The sequence below is a fragment of the Bipolaris sorokiniana genome (genome assembly GCF_000338995.1).
Source record: "Bipolaris sorokiniana ND90Pr unplaced genomic scaffold COCSAscaffold_10, whole genome shotgun sequence".
Taxonomy (NCBI): Eukaryota; Fungi; Ascomycota; class Dothideomycetes; order Pleosporales; family Pleosporaceae; genus Bipolaris; species Bipolaris sorokiniana.
Genome location: NW_006911904.1, coordinates 789,018 through 808,800, shown reverse-complemented (window position 1 = coordinate 808,800; position 19,783 = coordinate 789,018). Strand labels below are relative to the sequence as shown.

Here is a 19,783-nt window from a genome sequence, read left to right as displayed (position 1 = left end):
GGGGTATCACTATAATAAATAAATAATCAAGCAACGCCAATAACCCAGAGCCCCATGCGTTGCTCCAAACCAAACGCCATCAGTATACCTGCTCTCCTTGTTTTCTCTCTCCTAATCTCGCTAAAAAATGGGGCCCAACGTTGATTGATCGTACGCTCAACCAACACAATAAGACCCCCCAAACTTTTTCGTCCGTCCCGAACTCCTCGTCGCCACACTTGCCGTTTTCCTCGTCTTCGTCTTCGGGCCTACATAGACATCGCTATCACTTTGCTCTTGCTCTTCTTCCTCTACTGGCTTGGGGGCGCGAGACCGCGTGGCGGTTTTCCGGTAACACTTTGGTGATGGCGGCGACGATGCGTCTGAGGATGAAGTGGCGGTTTTGCGCTTTGTGTGGGAAGGGGTGGGTGTGGGGACGTCGATGGTATCGCCATTACCATCTCCATCTGCATCTGCATCTGCATCTTTGGAGGAGAAGGAGGACGGGGAAGAGGTGTATTCCACCGACTCTTCTTCTTCTTCTTCTTCTTCTTCTTCTTCTTCTTCTTCTTCAGACTCCTCCTCAAGTACAGCTTTCTTCTGCTTAACTGTGCGAGCATGACTACCACGCCCAAGTGGAGCACGCCGCGCCTTTGTCAGCTTCAGCCTAGCAGAGTGTCTAGCGATAGCCGCGGCGTCACTGTGTTCGCGATGTACTGGGGCGGAGCCACCGATGTGCTGGATGAGGGCTGCGAAGTCAGTGGGGTAGAACCAATCTTCTTCTTCATGGTCGACGCAGTACTGGATACAGCGTGTTAGATCCAGGGCGTCGGGACCGGAAGGCATGACCTTAACGCCAGTGGTCAAGTCGCGGAATAAGATTTTCTGGGGAGACTGTGGAGAAGACATCAGATTCCCTGGGGTGTGGAAGTTCGATACACTGACGCTGGACGGGTTGAAGGTGGAGGGTTTCTTGATGTCGGCGTGTTTGGTGACGGTCCAGGCTTTGTAGGATGGATCGGTTTTCGCGCGGATGTTCATTTGGCCCTTCATCATGCGGTAGATGGTGTTGTTTTCGATGGGGCCGGCGGGCATGACGCGGTAGTGGTTTATCATGCTTGCGAGGGTCATAGCTAGGGCGCCGTTGGAGATGAAGCGGTCGATGATGTCGAAGGACTTGATGGATTGGGGGAGGAAGGCTGTGACTTCTGCCATGGTTAGGTTGCCTGAGGGGAATGGGAGCCAGGGAGATGGCGCGTTCCGGAGCTTGTTGTAGTTGAGGGATACAGAGCATGTGGATGGTGTCCATGTGGTTGATGACTCGCTGTTAGCTGTCTTCTGCGGAGTGCGATTGGACAGTGTCAACGTCTCTGATGAGCTGCGCTCCATCGTGTATCTCTGGTCAGCTTTTGTAGTTTGTCCGACTTGGTAAATGGGCAGTGCCTGGATGTCTACGTCGCGCTTCGATACTGTGGCTCGCAGTGGAAACCATCCAAGCACCTCAGGTATGTTCTCTTCTGCAATGTATTCTACAGCGTTCTCTGGATCAAGAACCCGCGCATTGAAGGGAGTCACAGCATTTCCCAATCGATGCTTGTTGTAAGCATCTAGGATAGTCCGCTCATTGAACAGTGTGCGATGTAGTAGTTCCATTGGGTCAACATGGCGGCCATTGCTCTCTCCAATGGCTTCCCAAAGGAGATGCTGGAGCTGGTCTCGCAAAAACGGAATATTTGTATATAGATATCCAGCGTCGATCTGTGCGTCATCTAACATGTCCTGGACATCTGTACGCGAAAAAGCGTCGGGAGTGAATTGTTCTGGAAGAGAATCCATTGTGAGTAGCTGGGCGTTGACTGGCTACTCTGTGGGAGTTGTGTGAGTGCAATGGTATTGGAGTGTTTATGGGATAAAAAAACTCTGTTTTTTTATAGAAATGAAGCCTACTGCCTAACAATGTATTGAGCCCCCGGGTTCACAGATTTATCGGTGAACTCGCCACTGTGAAGTGAAAGTGAACCTCTAGCGGTGATTGCGACACCTCACCGAAGAGCAATGGCATTGTGTGTTGGATGGAAAGAATGGTATATGATAAAGAGTCTGTTACGTGAACAATGTTCGAGGTGGTGTAGCACTCCAGTCAAACTGGAGTGACTTGCGAGAAACCTGCATACTCATTAGTATTGGTAGAGAGAACATACATTCATCGATATGTTTTTGCAACAGCAGCTGGCGGCTTGATAGGGATACACGCTTCGCACCAGCAGGCAGAGCCCGCACTTTAATGGCCATTGCCATGAGAGTGACCTTATAAGAATCGCTTTCACAGGTCGTTTGATTGTATTCGGCCTGTTGTGCCCAGTTGTGGTCTTAGCTTTGCGTCAGCCGATTAATGAAATAACACTAAACAAACGGCCAGGGATGTGCTTTATTCGAATCCGGGGCGCCGGCAGCCATGTTCGGCAATAATTCAGAAACTCCGTTTCACAATCTATTCCCATTGGAGATTTGCGCTTAAGATGATGGTGAAATTAAGGAAGAAGGGCAGTGAGGTGTATGATGGGACATGTTTCTTGTCGGGACTTGGCTGGGGCGAAGACGGCTAAGGCCTGTTCAGTTCAGCCCTGTTTTTCTTCTCCAATTTGTTCCCGTCTTGGGGTTAAAGCTTCGATAGGGAGTGTTAGCTGCTTACTCTCGCAGCCGAGCCTTTCTGAACTGGGATATGAAATGGAAGGGCTATCCGGTTGGAGCTCTATATTATGTTAAGTCAAGTGTCACGTGATGTCCACGTGGTGAGCCGAGTCACCAGATCTGGTAACAAAATATAGTTTTTAGCTAGAGTTAGATGTCAAGAGGTCTAAAGCTCCATTCTGTAGCTTTACAATGCGCATATAACCGAACACGCTAGCGCTATGAGTCTTGTTTTCGAAATGGAGCCCGAATTTGGTAAATAGAACGCAGAACGTAGCTGCAAATCGCGCAACCGAACAAGCTTTCCATCTGCATTTTCTAGATGGAGCTGGGGTTAGGTTTGGCAGACGGAAAACGGATACGTAACCGAACAGGGCCCTGGTCGTCTACCGTATCAACGGTTGCGCATGTTTTCGTGGGTTCCCCGCATGTCCAACCGCCACAGCCTCAACAATAGCTGCATTGGAAATCCTTCTTTATACCCTTCTCGCTGAACTCGTATATCCCCACGCTTGCGGAATTTTTCATCATTCTGGTTGTTGCCTTTGTGCACAACGTCGGCACTTACTCCCATGATTAGACTGTGGCAAGTCGCCCTAGCGTTCACTATTCAGCCCCAATAAGAACCCTTATTCAGAACACCCAATACAAGAACAAAGAATTTGGGTAGGAACAAGGAGAGTCCGCCGTACCAATGTGCGGGACCATCTGACATGGCGAACGTGCATGGGTTGATGACGTTGCCGCTCTTATGCCCAGCAACGCCATGCAATGCCTAGAACGCAACTGGCAGGTCAGAATGCTAACGACTTGGGATATTACCGGATTGCTTCTTATCCACGACTATCCCGTGTATCCAGCCGACATGTATAATGTCACCATGCGCCTGTAGTACATATGACTGATGCTGGCATTGGTTGCCTGAAGACGACATGGTTCCTGCTCACCCAGGCTTCCATGAACTGCGTTCTCGCCAAGCAAACGCATAGTGAAAGGGCTATAAAGTGAGGTTCTGACAAAAGTTATAAACTTCCCTCTCACACCCGCCCCGTTGGTTGCTCGCCAGGTCATCATGAAGTTTGTATTCAACCTTGCCTGGCTGTCGCTTGCTGCTGGCGCGACTATTCGCAGCTCGCAGCCAGTTACCTACGATGGCTACCAGGTCCACCGCATCCGGGCCGTTGGTCAAGAGGGCGTGTTGGCAAAGCGTGCAATGTCGTCGATTCCTCACGAGACACTCAACGAAGCTCGGGGTTCCTGGGATGTGCTCATTGCACCAGAGCAACTCGATGCCTTCAACCGCCTTGGGCTGAAGTCGCGAACTCTGCACCAGGACTTGGCCTACTCCATTGCTCGCGAGCGTCAAGTCAACAGCGTTTGGAAGAGGCAATCAAACGGCTCTGATGATGCTTGGTTTGACAGCTACCACCCTTATGAAGACGTAAGTTCACGTTTACCAATCCCGAAGAAAGAATCATGCTAACATCACTCAAGCACGTCACTTGGTGGAAGGATCTCCAGGCCACTTTCCCCGAGCAGTCAAACTGGACGAGTAGCGGAAAGTCTTACGAGGGACGTGACTTGTTCGGTGTGCATCTCTGGGGAGCAGGTGGCCCTGGAAAGCCCGCAGTCATCTACCACGGCACTGTACACGCCCGTGAATGGATCGTCGCTCCCGTCAGTAAACTCAAAATCACAGTTCTCATTTCATAACTAACACTTCATAGACTATTGAGTACATCACAAAGCAGCTCATCAATGGGTACAAGGCCGGAGACAACGACACAAAGGCAATCTTGGACAAATACGACTTCTACATCTTTCCTTTTGTCAATCCCGATGGTAAACCACGAATCCCTGCATTGTCTTGATCAATTCACTCACACGTGACAGGTTTCGTCTTCTCGCAGACTGACAACCGTCTCTGGCGCAAGAACCGCCAGCCCCCACCCGCCAACCAAGACCAATCCTGCTTCGGCCGTGATGTAAGGACCCCCTCAACCCCACCCAATTTCCATTCCAATCCCACTAACCATATCTACAAAGATCAACCGCAACTGGGAAACAAACTGGGACGCCGACCCCCGCGGCGCCTCCCCAGACGCCTGCCAACAAGTCTACCGCGGCGAAAAGCCGCGCGACGCCCCCGAAAACGAAGGGATGGACAATTTCATCCGCAAAGTCCGTGATGAGCAAGGTATCACGCTCTACATTGACTGGCACAGCTACTCGCAGCTCATCCTCTTCCCCTTCGGTCACAAAGAAACGCTCTACGCACCCGAACTCGGTATGTGGACCAAGACGGCCTCGTTGATGAGCGAATACATTCGCGATTCGTCAAAGAACGATACTACGTACCTGTTTGGTCCTAGCGGAGCTACTTTGTACCCTACGACTGGTGCGTCGATTGATCATGTGTACACGATTGGTCGTGCCAAGTTCTCGTTCACCATCGAGTTGCCTGATACCGGTGACTTTGGGTTTGTGCTGCCGCCGGAGAGGATCAGGCCTGCTGTTGAGGAACAGTGGGTGGGACAGCAGGTCCTGCTGGCTCTCCTGGATGAACCGTTTTTCGACGGTGCGGGCCCGGCGATTGGGACTAGTACGTGGTAAAGCTGGGTAGGAGATGGGACTGCTCTGGCGTGCGAGCATTGCGTATTGCCGATTGATCTATCGTGGATATGTGTAATGAATTAATGATGCATCTGCGTTGCTGCTGCAACCAATGCTAATTCTTATCATCTTTAGTTTTCTTTTCGTGACATTTCTTCTTATACCGTGTTGAAAGTTCATGCTTGATCTCAAGCGTTGATGTGAGAAGTTGGCTTCAATTAGACTTGCATGACACTAACGTCAGTGATGTGAGTGAGAGTAGCCGCGCCATCTTCATACCCTCAATCTCATCGTTGGGCGTCACCAGATCACCGCCCATCGTAAACCTCACTTGTCATCGATATCGTCATCACTGCAAATCAATGCCAGGAGACTCTCAACCTTAAGTCGCCCCGCATGCAACGCAGTCCAAGCAACTCAACCCGTCCAGACTCTGTACTGCAAGATCTAACAACACCAGAAGACAGCATGGGCGGGCCTTATCGAACGCCGTCACCAGCCCAGGAGGTGTACATGATTTCAAGTAAGCACATCCAGAATACGGCAATCTGAGAGACACCAGGGCTGACAAACATACGAGACAACACCAACTCGCCTGAAAGCATGTACTACTCATACACCACCGAGCCAGAACAGCTTCCTGAATACCACTATGGTATCGAGACTCAAGATTGCTTCGTTGCAGAAGATCAAGTGGATGAGCCAAAGACTCCTACTAAGAGTCGTACGACGGTGTCCTGGCATGGATTGCTCTCACCGCAGACCTCTGGCTTCATGGGTGATGGTTCGAAGACGGACACTGTGCATTTGGACGTCGAGATGAGCGATGCCGGTACAGCTGGAGCTCCGAATGGCTTTTCAGTTGGAGAAACTTCCGATCGCGATATCCCTGGCAGAGAGAACAAGAACGATGGTGATGTCGAAATGGTAGAGCGTGATGCGGCACTTGCGCGCGAGTTTGAGGAAGCTTCGAGTCCCACGCCGATGCGCCGTAGTGCCAGACTGCGCAGACCGCGGCCATCCTTGTGTAAGTTAACTGCCCTACTAAACTCTTTAGATACGTACTGATGATTCGTTTGCGCAGTCGATATCAAGCCGTCTACACCTGCTACACCCACTCCACGTGCCACCCGCAAGCGCCCCGTAGACGACGAACCCCCCGCTCAACCCGAATTCAGCATTGTAGCTTGCAGTTCTGATCCCATACCGCTCGAGGGACTTCCGACTGTGCACTCATTGTCCTGGCAACTACAGTACCCGCCTGGCGGGAGCACGCATCCGTCCTATCCATACCCAGTTCTAGATCCGCGGCTGATATTTCACCAACCATTCGTACCCGTTGTCGATGGCTTGCCGGATATCACTCGCGTGCCGAAGCTCACACTGCCTATGAATTGGAAGCATGTCTCATGGTCTGGTCTTCTCCCTATTGTCTTCGATCCTTACCGTCAGGCGTTCAAGCTGACTCCTATCGGACCATTGCCTCTCACGTGCGAAGAGCTGCGTCAAGCGGGCCTACACAAGTACGTACCGGGCGGAGAGCTTCACCCAGAGTATGGCTTGCTCCCAGATATGCTCAAGTTGAGCGACGGATCAGACGCAGAAGTGTTCGACTTTGACGGCGTCGACTGGACGTTGCCGTGGGAGGGCCAGTTGAACTTCCATGCACCAGCTATCTCAGGACCCGCGTCGAGCAATAGGACTGATAGCCTGATCCGTTCTGGTACTTTCAATGTATTCAGCCTGGAGATTTCTCACCCGTGGCGTGAGGCGCGAGACTGCCCGGACATGATCATCGACCTCGCAGACGGCTGGCGTTGGCTTGCCTCAAAAGAAACCGATCCAACTGCCGACTTTACTCTCACACCAGGAAAGACCCGACGCGGTACTGGAGCTCTCCGCTCAAACCGCAAACTCAAGTCTCCAATCCCCGAGCTCATGATGCTAGCCCTCGAAGCAGAGCCCTCTACCTCACCATTGTCAACTGAGCTCAACCCCATCCTCCAGAACCAAGACCACTACCCCACCAGCCCAACTGTCAATCTATTCTGTCCCTTCAAGAGCGTCGCTACACCCGTAAACGTTGACATCACACTGCTAGGCGATACGGAATTTACAATCATGGAGCTGCTATCCTACTTCCCACAGCACTACTACTGGGGTCACGCAGCAGACCGCCTAGCACGTGCGGGCATCCCTGCGAGTTTTGTTTGCAAAGTACTCAGCATGACGCGTGCACTGGACGGCGATACCGTACCCAAATCTGGTACTATTAATAGTGCGGCTAAGAATGCGCGGGAGAGGGATGTCGTCAAGCGCGGAGCTACGGACGAAACGGAAACAGAGGAAGGCGATGGAGATACGCTTGTTCCCGTGCCGGTCTCGTCGACTAAACCCGATAGCACAGAAGTTGTTGCTAGTTATACGGCTGAGGGCTGGACCTACGATGTCTGGGGCAAAATCGACTACCCACTTCTTGCTCTTGCGCACGGTCTGCAGTTGCTTCCTTCAGGTGTGGATGCTGGGCCGTTGACTAAGGCGATTCTTTGGTGCAGGGAGAATGAGCGTCATCGCATTCTGCTGAGTGAGGTTCCCGGTTTGTTGAAGGAAGTGGGTATCGAGTCGTTGATTGAACCTGGTGAGGCTGGATGTCCTGACAAAGATGTTACGGGCAGGCATGCAGATGCGTTGAAGAGGGAGCGGTTGAGGTTGTCGAGGATGGCGAAGGCGGAGAAGATATGTATGGAAGGGGGTGCGGAGGGGAGAGGCAAGAGGAAGAGGGTGGAGTAGGTGTTGATGAAGGTTGGTGTAGGGATGTGATGAAGGAGGGGACGTCAGGGCAAGGAAGTGGTTGAGATGGAGATGAAAATAGGAAGACGTGTGGGAAAAGAAAAGGCTACGGAGTGAGGAATGCCATACCCCAGTTGGCTGTTTGATCAGCCCTTGCAGAGAATCATGGGGAAGTAACACCCATCGCTCTTGACGATCTAGGTAATGGCAAAGTTCGAGCTAAGCAGGTAGTCAACAGCAGCAGCATCACACTCACTCCTTGTGCTACAACAAAACCCTAATACAATTCATTTAATTTCGTATATATCCTTTCCATACCTGCCATTATGCACTTTGTACAAAAAAAACGCGACATGTAGAAGCCAATTTGATGATACAGCAGCCATCTTACACCTGCATCGGGCTCGTCAACACACTATAGCGAAGGAATGCCGCTTAAAGGGCCGAGACCACACTACTTCTAGTCAGCACAAACTCATAGGTACTCCCATCTCACGAGTTCGCAAACTTACAGATGGAGGTGGTGAAGGGCAGCCACCCTTGGAGCTCATGTAGCATCCCATGCGCGCAGCATACTTGATCATGCACTTCTCGTTCTCGTTAAGCAGATCCATAGGCACAATGGGGTCGGCGCATTTGCATGGCTCCTTGAACGTCGGCGTCTTTTCGTGTCGGTGGGTGCGATTGGGTTTTCGGCCGTTGTTGGACGGGACATTAGCTTGAGGCTCGGCCCACGCATATGGCGATGCAAGGGCGGCAGTGGTGAAGAGCAGCGTCGTGAGGAAAGTTGGGAGATGCATTTTCGAGTAATACGTCGACACGGACTGGGATGTGAAGAGGGTAAAGACCGGATGTTGTCGGATGGGCCAAGACTACTGTGTTTTATGCGACGCAGTTGTTTGGTAGAACTTTTGTTATGTTTAGAAAAGGGAAGAAAGCAGTGCAGCGAAGGCTGGGCGGAAGAGGGGGGTTTTCTCTCTAATACCCAATCTGAGTTGACGATCGTGTACGTCGGCCAATATATGCAGCTTATGAGGCTGCACCATGTCCGTTGGTGCTGTCCAATTACGCGGGGCCGGCTAAACAGTTTTGCCTCAAAATAGAGAGGCGTGCTGGGACGACAGTGCCGATAGGCGAACTAGACTCTCAGCCGCGAGATCTAGAGAAGCCGAAATGGGAACGAAGGCTGAGGCTGCATATACATATTCGTGTTCTGGAAGAGGGGCTGTGGGGGGCTTGGCAGTGGTAGCTTGTTTACTGCCGGGGTTTCTACTATTCCTGTCGCTATTGCGAAGCGAACAAATGCAGTGTTTCTGGGAGGCCCTCAAACAATGGTGAATTGGTCGTTGAAAAATACGTGCAAGATTTCTGCCAGCTACTGGATTGCTCCTTTGTCCGTTCACCAACAACGTCGCCAAAAAAAGACCTCGAACGCCACCTCCAGCATTGGATCCTTTTTGCGCCTCTTCTAATCTAGATGCGGAAAACCCCCCAGCTCATCATTACGTTCGACGTCTTCTGTGGCTGGCCAATACAATAAAACCAGAAACTATGGGCTGATTTGTAGCGCTGTTACGGGGCGTTTGGGGGCCGATCGACTATTCCCATAGAAGGAAAGGCTATTTGATGGTCTAGTTCAACAACGAGATTGTAGCCATTGGATTTGCTTCTTCTTCGTGCGGTACCGCCTCCGTCAGCTTACTGTGCATACGTGGAGACTTCAGCTTTCCCCATGTAGTGCAATGGTACGTACTAGGCTATCCCCGCTTTCAAACTACACGAAACACGAAAGGCTCTGGTCAATACATACCACGGTTCTGGACTCGCGAGAATCGATAAGTAGTAGTTCCAAAAAGGCCTCGAAGCTGCCCACATTTTACACGTCGGCCCTTGTTTCGAGCGAAGGATTCGCACAAGCTTGCTAGTGTCGTCGTGTTGGCGAATGGCTGTGACCTGGAGACTTGCCGCGTGGCGAGCCGGCGCCGGCAGTTAGCGCGTTTTGCTCTGCCCCAGGATTCTGTCTCCTCACTTCTTCACAGCGCCATTACTCTACAACTATAAATATAACCCAAATGCGAAGAAAAGTAGCACCTGGCAACGACAGCTCATGTGATCTTTGCAGTAGATCATTGCCCTGTGTAAGACTGGAGTAATTCAGACATGTAAGTATACATGCATATATATACTAGTTATATATAGGATAAGCTCACACTTACGTACGTAGGCTAAGCTCGCTTCAGACTAGTTCAGAAGCAAAAGAATAATACGTACCAATCGAACTCAGCAAGTAGTATGCACCTGCGCGATACTTATCATTTCAACCAATCCGAGAGCTGATCCACTGTTATATCGTCAAATCATGACTAAGAAGTAAACTATGGTGTAGCAGGACGTAATTGGGCTGTGGGTATGTGTTAGAATTGCTTTTCGTTGCAGATAGGTTACCTTCTCCAATCAACTTAATACCAGTGATTGCCATTAAGCCATTTCTCTCCCCTTCAATTGCGGATCTTACCTTGATCTTTTGAGCGAGATGATCTATCTTGCCACAAACTCCGGAAAGCAATTTATTACATAGGATATCGTAGAGTAAAATGGGTGGATCAAAGTGAGTAGATGTGTGGTGTTTTCGTAGATAGGCACAAGATATATTAGTTAGAGTGAATTGAGACGAATCCTTGAGGAGTTACTCAAGGTACGGATAGGACTATATATTCTATACACGCAACTGTAGCTTCATTGGCCCAAAAGTTGACCTTCCTAAGCCTCAATTCAGAGTATCGTGACAATAGAGCTGATCTCGTCGCAAGCCCCAGCTTCTTTTGGATCTTTGAGGGAAGTCCTTTGTCAGCTTGAGAGTCTCTTTCTGCTGCATCTACTTTCTTTGTTTAGTTTACATTGCATGACTGCCTCATTAACTGTCTTGAACCCAGCCATGCGCTTTTGCGAGCACACACTCTCAACTGGGTCCGCTGTCGTCACTCCCCATCAGTGTAGTTTGGAAATATAATTTCTGGCAGTTTCATAAGAAAAACATGCCGAAGGAGACTCTTGCTGCTGTGGATGTCTGTATGCCATGTATTCAGATCGTCACATCCTTTCTAAGGATGTTCTACCTCTTGGTGAAACATCTGGATTCGGGACAGCCTGGCAGGTTGGGATCAAAGGACGTACCTAGTTGTTTCGGCAGGATGCAGTGGAAGTATGATTGGCGAAATATTGAATTATTCCAGGTGACAGTGTCGTGGTCGCTGAGGATGTCATGAAGGAGTAAAGCTGCTGCCTGTAAGTTTGATAGAAATTTTCATTTATCAAGTATCATATTAAGCATTACATGCATATCAGAAGGAACAACAGAGAGAGAAGTTTAACGTGCAGTTATAACGCTAGATGTATGATGATGATAATTAATCGAAGAATGAATACACGAAAACTAAGCCGAGCTCATGCTAACCGAATTAAGTCAGCAAACACTTGGGTCGACCAGTATTTGCTCCACACTTTGATCAATTCTCATCTTACTTACATGAACCTTTATCACAGCGACTAGCCGAAAATGCCGTCGCTCTCCGTGTTTGCTAGACTTTGGACCGCAAATACACGAGCTGCATGTACAGCCATTACACAATCTCTCTGGTCCCAGGCTCTTTCGTGCTGCAGTCGGGCCATTTTACTATGTCGCAACTACGAGAACTTGTCATATTGCGACGGGCAAGTTCACTAATCTCGAGTCAGACGGCAAGCTCGCCACGAAACAAGTTTCTATTCGAGTCGGTGATCCTGGGCAAACTTATGTATTGATTCCTACAGAAGTTGGCTTTGCTGTACAGGCTAGCAGCTGCCTCGCTAAAACCTCGTCGGCAGCCCTTCCTGAGCATCCGGACAGACTTGCATTGAAATACTTTCATGATACCCAACACTTTGCCCTTGGTAATAGTCCATCGTCTGGTGCCTGGTCGTTGCTAATTTCCTAATCTTCAGACTCCTCGCCTGACAGCCTCCGCCTGGTTACCCCCCAACAGCTTCCCTAAAAGACTGCTGCAAATACAAGTTAGGCGACGCTGTATCTTTACGGAGTGATGCATACAATTGCATTGGATAGAACCGCAGATGGTACCAGGCCTAAGCCTTTGTGCTCTTATTTGATGCATGCTGACAAATGGCAGCGGGATTCGCTGAACTCGCCAGTACTATACTACCGGAGATTGGAAGGGCGCTTGATAGGTTGAAAGATATGTAATTTCAAAAGGAAAGGGATAGCTACCAAGATGTGGTCGATGGATATGATTGAACTACTAGTTATGGGCAGACAGCATGGCAGTAATAGAGTCATATCCACACCACAAAAAAACATCAGTAAGCCAAGCGAATGCACCAGCATTACGTATCCGCAACCTGCACCACAAAATTCAAGCATACAGAAAACCTTCTACTACCAAAAAAAGAAGCCATAAGGCAATCTCTACTTCTGGCTCAGCTCAAGCACAACTTGATACAGAGAAGCCCTCACACTCTGCATGACTCCAACGCTTGTACTCGCAAAGCCCAAAGGAGGGTCTTACGTCTATCGAACACACCGTTGCGCTCCGTACACCGTTCTATTCACACTAGGCTCTCGACATCTCAACCACACTAAAACAACACTGTCGGGACGGCGATTGCTGCAGGAAGATGGAAAAAATTAACCTATCTACGCCTTTCGCATCACAAAACCTCAACCACGTATTCCCTTCTTTACCTTCTCAGTCTCTGCGTGCGTACGTATCCACCACATCCTCAACAGACCTAATACTCAGGCTATGCAGCAATGCTACAATCACAACTGACCACGCGTAGCTTCCTGGAACTAGTGATGCAGAGAATCAATTGGGATATTGTACGAGTGATAAGGAGTGGTGTGTAGATGACGTGATATAGTATGGGACTGTGGGAATGGTGGGTTGATAGAATAAAAAACGTGTGAGTGGGTATGTGTGAAGTGGTGGTGGGGGAGGATGTACTGATAGAGGTAGAATGAAGATGGAAGTATTGGAATCAAAGAATTAAGAAAATCTCGTACGAACAACTCACACTACCATTGGGTAGATATGCAGTCTTAGCCGCACCTCCTTCTTTTCGCTCTATCAATCCAAGAAATGGAAATAAAATTGTCCTTCTCTATGCACCATGTTACCTGTAGCAAGAAACCCCCCACCCCCCACCCTTCCCAACAGCGCTAACCCCAAAAAAGGACCATCGAATACCTTGGCACATACCAGACGAATAGCAGCACCTCCCCTTAGCGCCTCCCCCTCCCCTATCCAATGTTTCCCTGCTGTGGGGTACATTCCTTCTAGCGCGTTTTCCAGACGCATCTGCAACGCTGCATCTTCTTACATTCCAAAATCAGACTTTCACATGTCAGTCAATAGGGATCCCCGCATCACGTCCCTCCTAACCACGCAAGCCACACGCAACATCTCATAGACATTCATTCAGTTCATTCCATTCATTTCTACATAACTCCTTATATCCTCTTTGTATAAATCAGAGAAAGATCTTATTTCCAAGCCCCTTCAACAGTAACAGCACGCGCACACCCCTTGGGTACAGTGTACTGTCTGTTCGCACCACTCTCGTACGTCACCGTGCCACTGCTTTCAACCTTGATGTATTTGTATTCAAAGCTCGTGCCTGCAGGTAGGTTGATGGTGGTTGTCCACAACGGGTTCGACGACGTGTACTGGGCTGCGGACAGCGCGGGGGCGTTTGCGGTGTTCCAGGCGCCGAGCTGGGAGATAGAGCCTGCGAGTTTGACGGTTTGGCCGAAGGAGGTGGTGGTTTTGGAGTTGAAGGTTACGGCGACGGTGGAGACGGGGGTGGCGCAGGCGGTGGGGGTTGCAGCGGGAGCTGAAGTTGAAGTTGAGGTTGAGGTGGGCTTGGAGGAGGATGTGGGGGGTTTGCTAGAGGTTGGGGGTTGGGAGGTGCCGGAGCCGCTTCCTGTGATCTTGATGTCGGCGCAGGTTAGGTAGACCTGGGGGGTTTGGAAGGAGTTCCATTTGAAGGAGAGGAGGGTGTGGTTGCTTGTGTAGTTTGGGATTTTGATCTTTGAGCTGACGGTGTAGCCGCCTGCGATGCTGGTGTAGCAGGAGTTTAGGGGGGCGTTGTCAACGCTTCTGCACTTTGTGTTGTCGTTGAAGCCACCGCCTGTCTTGTGTCAGTTCATGTCACTGGTTGACAAGATCAGGATTCACTTACATGTGAACCAGTCATTCCTCCAGCAGGCCTGGCCCTGCTGGCAGTCAGAGTTGAATCCGCACGTCTGTCCAGGGACATCTGTGCACTTCAACTCTCCAGCTTCGAAGCAATCCTCTGCTGCTTGCTTCTCTGCTTCAGTAGGGAGGTATCCAGGGGTCAAGAGCTTGTCGACAAGAGCTTGGTTTTGACAGATGCGGTAGGTGAACATGCCACCGTGGTCACCGTTAGCATCTACGCACCACTGTACATCGACGACATCCCCAGCCTTGTAGGTAATGACGGGCTCAGAACCCCAGCGAGGCCCGGGCTGGTTGTAGTCAACGGACACACGAGCGTTGTACCCGCAAGGACCCGAGCGGCCGACGGCTGCGGCGTCAAGGTCAGGCCATGCTGTTACCGGCTCCAGGATTGTGCATTCGGGGCACGTGTCAGCCCCAGACTGTGAAGTGTGAGAAAACCCTATTTGGTGGCTATGTTCGGATCTGTTGAGGGAATATTTACCTGTGCATTCAGCCCTGTTCGGCTCATGGGGGAAGTGAGGTAGCCATGCGCATTGGCACTGGCTGCAAGTGCAAGAACTGGTAGTAAGATCTTGGACAACATGGTCACAGAAGATGTTCTCTTGAAAGATGTGTTTGAGAAGAACAAAGTTGTGTGTGATCAAGACTTAAGTGAACGGATGGCACGACACATAAATACAATCACAAGGTCATTCTACGCTGGCTGTCTATAAGCTCGCCCTTGGTCCTTCAAGATGATCAACTCCAAGTCATTTCTTTGGATATGCCCATGTTTCGTTTCCCATTCCAGACGCCATGTGATGGCTCGCATGGATGCCGTGGTTGAAGAGACTTTCATTGGATTGAAGTCGGCATAGGCGCAGGCACATGTCTCCCCAAATTAATTTTTTTGCCTGGTAGCACGTCCTTATGGGGTCCTAGGTGGTTTCGTCAAGGCTGGCGAGTTGCAGTCTGCACCATGCCGTAAATTCATGCATTAGTCTGTCCGGCTCCGCATTTTCATACAGGAGCGGAGATTCGTGGAATTTTGCCGTATGCGAGATGTATGTGCCTGCTTGAGGAACGCAGTGCCGGCGCATGTCCGTCTCCAGGACCAGCAGCCATGAGGACGGTAGTACGCTTCGGCCGCTTTCCTTATCCATCGTAGCTTGGCGAGGCCGGCTGGATGGCTATTGGATCGCTGTCGGGAGCGAATGTAAGCTTACCAGGCCAGAGGCCGTAAAGGCTGTGGTCCAGTGGTCATGAGAACAAAAAGAACGTCGCCCGGCCCGCACCTTAAATTGAAAAAAACACGCTGCTATGCCGTCCAAGGCGGGGACTCCACTGGGGAGGATGGGGGAATGGCCATGTTAGCCCCCTAGCCCAAGGCACATCAGCTCGCTTACCGTCCCGCCACCGTCATGACGACTTGCGACACCCTTCATTTCCCCTACCAACCTGGATAGCCTCTCGTCGGCTACCAGTCCCATGCGCGTCGGATACGCGACACGCGACCGGGCAAGATGACTGGGCGAGTGTGCTCCAAGTCCACCATCTCGTTTCCTCAGCTGCCCGAATAGGCGTTTGCACCGTCAACTCCAGTCCACGGCCTTGTTTCACTCGTCCACGAGGCTCACGCCGGTGCCCTGGGCTCGGACCGACAGATCTTCCTGTGTAAGCCCATCATCCAGGCACGTCTTCTTGAATGGATTCATGACGGCCCGGACGAACAAGCTCCTCTTCTTCATGCCTCCAAACCTCTTCTGGCTCATCCATGCAAACGTTGTCGGCGCCCATCTCGCATAGACATCCAAACTACCGAGCAATTATCGCCAGCGCCGCTCGATTCTCGTCTGGGGTTGTGGGGTTGCCGTAAGATCGTGAGCGGCATTCTCGTCCCCGTACCCTCACCGAACGTCTATAAATCCCACCCTCGGCCTCGTCTGCTTTCGAAACCAACTCATCAGAGTCCTTCAAGCATCAGACTTGGGAAGCACCCCTTCTCTTCAAGATGTTGTTGCTCAAGATCTTCACCGCCCTCTTTTTCTACATTACTTCCATCGTCTCCGCGGCTGACACAAATGCATGGAAGTCACGCAGCATCTACTTTGTCCTGACGGATCGTATTGCCCGCAGCAGCAGTGACACGGGCGGCTCAGCTTGCAGCAACCTCGGCAACTACTGCGGTGGAACTTTCAAGGGCCTCGAGTCTAAGCTCGACTACATCAAGGGACTTGGATTCGATGCCATCTGGATTACCCCCGTCGTCTCAAGTATGTTCATCACGACTTCTGCCAACAAAGAGCAGTACTAATGTAACTTGTAGACAAGGCTGCTGGATACCATGGCTACTGGGCCGAGGACTTGTATGCAATCAACTCAAACTACGGCACTGCTGCCGACTTGAAGAGCTTGGTTGCCGCTGCCCATGCCAAGGTATGTCCGGATTTAGTGTCTTTGTACTACATTTGCTTATTCACCATAGGGCATCTACATGATGGTCGACGTTGTCGCAAACCACATGGGTCCTGGAGCAATCACAAACAACCGCCCTGAGCCTCTCAACCAAGCTTCATCATACCACACCGCTTGCAACATTGACTACAACAACCAAAACAGTGTCGAGGTATGCCAGATTGCCGGACTTCCCGACATCAACACCTCCAAGAGCGAGATGCGTACGCTCCTCAACACCTGGGTCAACTGGCTCGTAAAGGAGTACAGCTTCGACGGCGTCCGCATCGATACCGTCAAGCACGTTGAAAAGGATTTTTGGCCTGGCTTCTCCGCCGCTACCGGTGTCTACAGCATTGGCGAGGTATTCGACGGAAACCCAACCTACCTTGCCGAGTACGCCAAGCTCATGCCTGGTCTCCTCAACTACGCAGTCTACTACCCGATGAACAACTTTTACCAGCAAAAGGGCTCTTCTCAGGCGCTTGTAGATATGATGAACACTGTCAGCAACACCTTCCCCGACCCATCCGCCTTGGGAACCTTCCTCGACAACCACGACAACAAGCGCTGGTTGAACGTCAAGAACGACCAGACCCTGCTCAAGAACGCTCTCGCTTATGTCATTCTTGCACGTGGTATCCCGATCCTATACTATGGTACCGAGCAGGGATACGCTGGTGGTGACGACCCAGCTAACCGAGAGGATCTGTGGCGCAGTGGCTTCAACACCAACGCCAACCTATACCAAGCTATCAAGAAACTGACCGCCGCCCGAAAGTCTGCTGGTGGTCTCGCAGGAAATGACCACGTCCATCTGTACGTTGCTGACACAGCCTACGCCTGGAGCCGTGCCAACGGCAACCTGATTGTCCTCACCACCAACGCTGGCAGCAACTCCAACACCCAGCATTGCTTCAACACGCAAAAGGCCAACGGCCGCTGGACCAACGTCTACGGCAATGGCGCCACCGTCTCTGCCGACAGCAACGGCCAGATTTGCGTCTCCGTCACAAACGGCGAGCCCGTTGTCCTCCTCGCCGGCTCCGCTACCCCCACCACTGGCACTACCCTCTCCACCCGCACCGCCACCGCCACATCAACCGCATGTCCCACCGCCGTCTCCGTCTCCTTCACCCACCGCGTCACCACCGTCCCCGGTGATACCATCAAAATCACTGGCAACACCGCACAGCTAGGTAACTGGACTCCCGCCAACGGCCTTACCTTGTCCGCAGCTAGCTACACATCCAGCAACCCCATCTGGACCATTACCGTGCCACTGACCGCTGGATCCTCCATCTCGTACAAGTTTGTCAAGATTAACAGTGGAGGAACCGTCACCTGGGAGAGTGATCCTAACAGGTCGTACACTGCGCCGAGCTGTCAGGCGAGTGCTAGTGTGAATAGTTCATGGCAATAGTTGAGAAGATATAAGAGAAAGATTTACGTGTAGATTTTGTTGGATAGGAGATGGAGGGGAAGAAAGCAAACGTACACGCTAGGATACTGACGAATGTAAAGAACCTATTTACGTATATTATCTTTTCAAATTCTTACATACAATCTCATGAAAAAAAAATCCTTGCTCATACGACATTAAAACTTGATATCCCACTCACACCCAGCATCCTCCTCCCACACCTTCCAAATTCCCCTCGCAACCCCCTTAAACTTCTCCTCCCCCATCTTCCCCCTCCAATACTCAATCACACTCACCTCGCTCTTCATCAACTCCCAGTAATTCCCTCCCTCCACCCCTTCCTCCCCGCCACACGCCGCAAGCCACGCCCCCGTCTTGGCCCCCTCATCCGTCTCCGTCGCCACAACTGTCTCGGTGTAGTACAAAAACGAAAACGCGGGATCGTACAGCAGCGTCCGCCAACTCATGTCGTATTTTGTGAAAAGGGGACTTTGCGTGAAGCCGGGCGAGAAGGCATGGACGGTTCTCTTATTCTCGGGGTAGGAGGCGTCGAAGTGGTTTTGCAGCAGGGTAGCAAGTAAAATCTGATGCGCCTTCGTCTGTCCGTACACCAGGGCTGCGCTGTCGCGGAGACCCAGGGCGGCGCGGGCGCGGTGCCAGAGGCGCGCGAGGGCGTTGCTGTTTTGGTAGTCTGGTCGGGGCGGGCGCGGGAGCAAGACGGTGTCCCGGGCGAGGTAGGAGCTTATACTGCTCGTAAAGACAGTCCGTGAAGCGGGGCTGAGAAGAGGTTCGAGCAGGGAGGTCATGAGGAAGGAGCCGAGGAGATTTGTTACGTAGATCATGTCAAGGCCTTTTTCGTCGTAGCGGCGTTGGGAGCTGGTGACGTCGGGGATGCCGGCGTTGTGCACGAGGACGTCGATGGGGGTGCCTTGGGTGCGCCAGCGCGAGCAGAAGGTGCGGACGCTGGACATGTCGCTTACGTCGAGGGTCCAGCAGAAGATGTTGGCAGTTTTGCCCGAGGAGCCCAGTTGCGATTTTATGTAGTCGACGGCTTCATCGCCTTTTGCTTGGTTTCGGCAGGCCAGGTAGACGGTTGCGCCTTGTCGGGCTAGTCGGATGGCGATGCATAGTCCAATGCCGCTGTTTGCTCCGGTTACAATTGCGGTTTGGCCGGTGAGATCGCGCTGGGGAGGGTTCTGTGTGTACAGTCGGGCGAGGACGAAGTTGAGGGAGCACTTGAGGTAGGACGAGTAGAAATCCAAATAGAGCGAGAGTGGGGCCATCGTGGGGTTGGTATAGGCTCTTTGCTCACGAACAGTGAGCTGTACACAGCACAACGGCTAGAATTAAAGACAAGGGCGTTGGAGCGCAAACTATAACTGCACATAAATGCCAAGAAATGGCATTATATCGTTTTGTCCCTAGGCTGCCAATGCATGACGGCCTGCTAACAAGGCGGTGTCACAACCAGATCGCCTGTACGGACGTAAGATGGGGCGGAAAAGTGGGGATGCACCCGTGGAGTTGGCTAGCCCTGTGATCAATAATGTACTACTGCATTACCAATTCTCTCTACTTCGGTTATAAGGAACAAAAG

General features: G+C 51.3%; 7 protein-coding genes across 7 annotated transcripts; 3 read left to right on the top strand and 4 right to left on the bottom strand.

Moving 5' to 3' along the window:
* Positions 1–162: 162 nt before the first annotated feature.
* Positions 163–1,776, bottom strand: COCSADRAFT_61064 (uncharacterized protein; the record flags this gene model as incomplete). Its single annotated transcript, XM_007703480.1, has 1 exon — positions 163–1,776. A coding segment is annotated over one exon (1,614 nt), but the record flags the coding sequence as incomplete, so codon positions are not given.
* A 1,868-nt stretch (positions 1,777–3,644) lies between these two features.
* On the top strand, positions 3,645–5,399 carry COCSADRAFT_121284 (uncharacterized protein). The gene is made up of 5 exons (XM_007703681.1): positions 3,645–4,111; positions 4,165–4,347; positions 4,398–4,512; positions 4,564–4,655; positions 4,717–5,399. Exons 1-5 carry the CDS (start codon positions 3,743–3,745, stop codon positions 5,281–5,283), a joined length of 1,326 nt encoding a protein of 441 aa, XP_007701871.1. The 5' UTR covers positions 3,645–3,742; the 3' UTR covers positions 5,284–5,399.
* A 280-nt stretch (positions 5,400–5,679) lies between these two features.
* COCSADRAFT_342794 (uncharacterized protein) lies at positions 5,680–8,444 on the top strand (the record flags this gene model as incomplete). Its single annotated transcript, XM_007703680.1, has 3 exons — positions 5,680–5,806; positions 5,864–6,310; positions 6,368–8,444. The coding sequence occupies 3 exons, from the start codon at positions 5,680–5,682 to the stop codon at positions 8,071–8,073; spliced, it is 2,280 nt and encodes a 759-aa protein (XP_007701870.1). The 3' UTR covers positions 8,074–8,444.
* A 44-nt stretch (positions 8,445–8,488) lies between these two features.
* COCSADRAFT_172974 (uncharacterized protein) lies at positions 8,489–8,873 on the bottom strand (the record flags this gene model as incomplete). The annotated part of the gene is made up of 2 exons (XM_007703679.1): positions 8,489–8,527; positions 8,586–8,873. 2 exons carry the CDS (start codon positions 8,871–8,873, stop codon positions 8,489–8,491), a joined length of 327 nt encoding a protein of 108 aa, XP_007701869.1.
* A 4,619-nt stretch (positions 8,874–13,492) lies between these two features.
* On the bottom strand, positions 13,493–14,953 carry COCSADRAFT_191741 (carbohydrate-binding module family 20 protein). The gene is made up of 3 exons (XM_007703678.1): positions 14,812–14,953; positions 14,311–14,749; positions 13,493–14,259 (listed from the first exon to the last, which is right to left on the bottom strand). The coding sequence occupies exons 1-3, from the start codon at positions 14,911–14,913 to the stop codon at positions 13,613–13,615; spliced, it is 1,188 nt and encodes a 395-aa protein (XP_007701868.1). The 5' UTR covers positions 14,914–14,953; the 3' UTR covers positions 13,493–13,612.
* Positions 14,954–16,154: 1,201 nt separating this feature from the next.
* Positions 16,155–18,274, top strand: COCSADRAFT_221707 (carbohydrate-binding module family 20 protein). The gene is made up of 3 exons (XM_007703677.1): positions 16,155–16,582; positions 16,636–16,745; positions 16,795–18,274. Exons 1-3 carry the CDS (start codon positions 16,321–16,323, stop codon positions 18,184–18,186), a joined length of 1,764 nt encoding a protein of 587 aa, XP_007701867.1. The 5' UTR covers positions 16,155–16,320; the 3' UTR covers positions 18,187–18,274.
* On the bottom strand, positions 18,275–19,647 carry COCSADRAFT_221704 (uncharacterized protein). The gene has a single exon (XM_007703676.1). The coding sequence runs from the start codon at positions 19,467–19,469 to the stop codon at positions 18,363–18,365; it is 1,107 nt and encodes a 368-aa protein (XP_007701866.1). The 5' UTR covers positions 19,470–19,647; the 3' UTR covers positions 18,275–18,362.
* Positions 19,648–19,783: the final 136 nt, after the last annotated feature.

Bases quoted from the DNA above. Each gene is read 5' to 3' on its own strand.
- COCSADRAFT_121284 (XM_007703681.1), top strand. From the start codon at position 3,743: ATGAAGTTTGTATTCAACCTTGCCTGGCTGTCGCTTGCTGCTGGCGCG. The intron at 4,112-4,164 runs GTAAGTTCACGT...ACATCACTCAAG, and splicing joins GCTACCACCCTTATGAAGAC to CACGTCACTTGGTGGAAGGA. The intron at 4,348-4,397 runs GTCAGTAAACTC...AACACTTCATAG, and splicing joins GTGAATGGATCGTCGCTCCC to ACTATTGAGTACATCACAAA.
- COCSADRAFT_191741 (XM_007703678.1), bottom strand. From the start codon at position 14,913: ATGTTGTCCAAGATCTTACTACCAGTTCTTGCACTTGCAGCCAGTGCC. The intron at 14,750-14,811 runs GTAAATATTCCC...CACACTTCACAG, and splicing joins GAACAGGGCTGAATGCACAG to TCTGGGGCTGACACGTGCCC. The intron at 14,260-14,310 runs GTAAGTGAATCC...GACACAAGACAG, and splicing joins GAGGAATGACTGGTTCACAT to GCGGTGGCTTCAACGACAAC.
- COCSADRAFT_221707 (XM_007703677.1), top strand. From the start codon at position 16,321: ATGTTGTTGCTCAAGATCTTCACCGCCCTCTTTTTCTACATTACTTCC. The intron at 16,583-16,635 runs GTATGTTCATCA...TGTAACTTGTAG, and splicing joins GATTACCCCCGTCGTCTCAA to ACAAGGCTGCTGGATACCAT. The intron at 16,746-16,794 runs GTATGTCCGGAT...TATTCACCATAG, and splicing joins TTGCCGCTGCCCATGCCAAG to GGCATCTACATGATGGTCGA.
- COCSADRAFT_221704 (XM_007703676.1), bottom strand. From the start codon at position 19,469: ATGGCCCCACTCTCGCTCTATTTGGATTTCTACTCGTCCTACCTCAAG.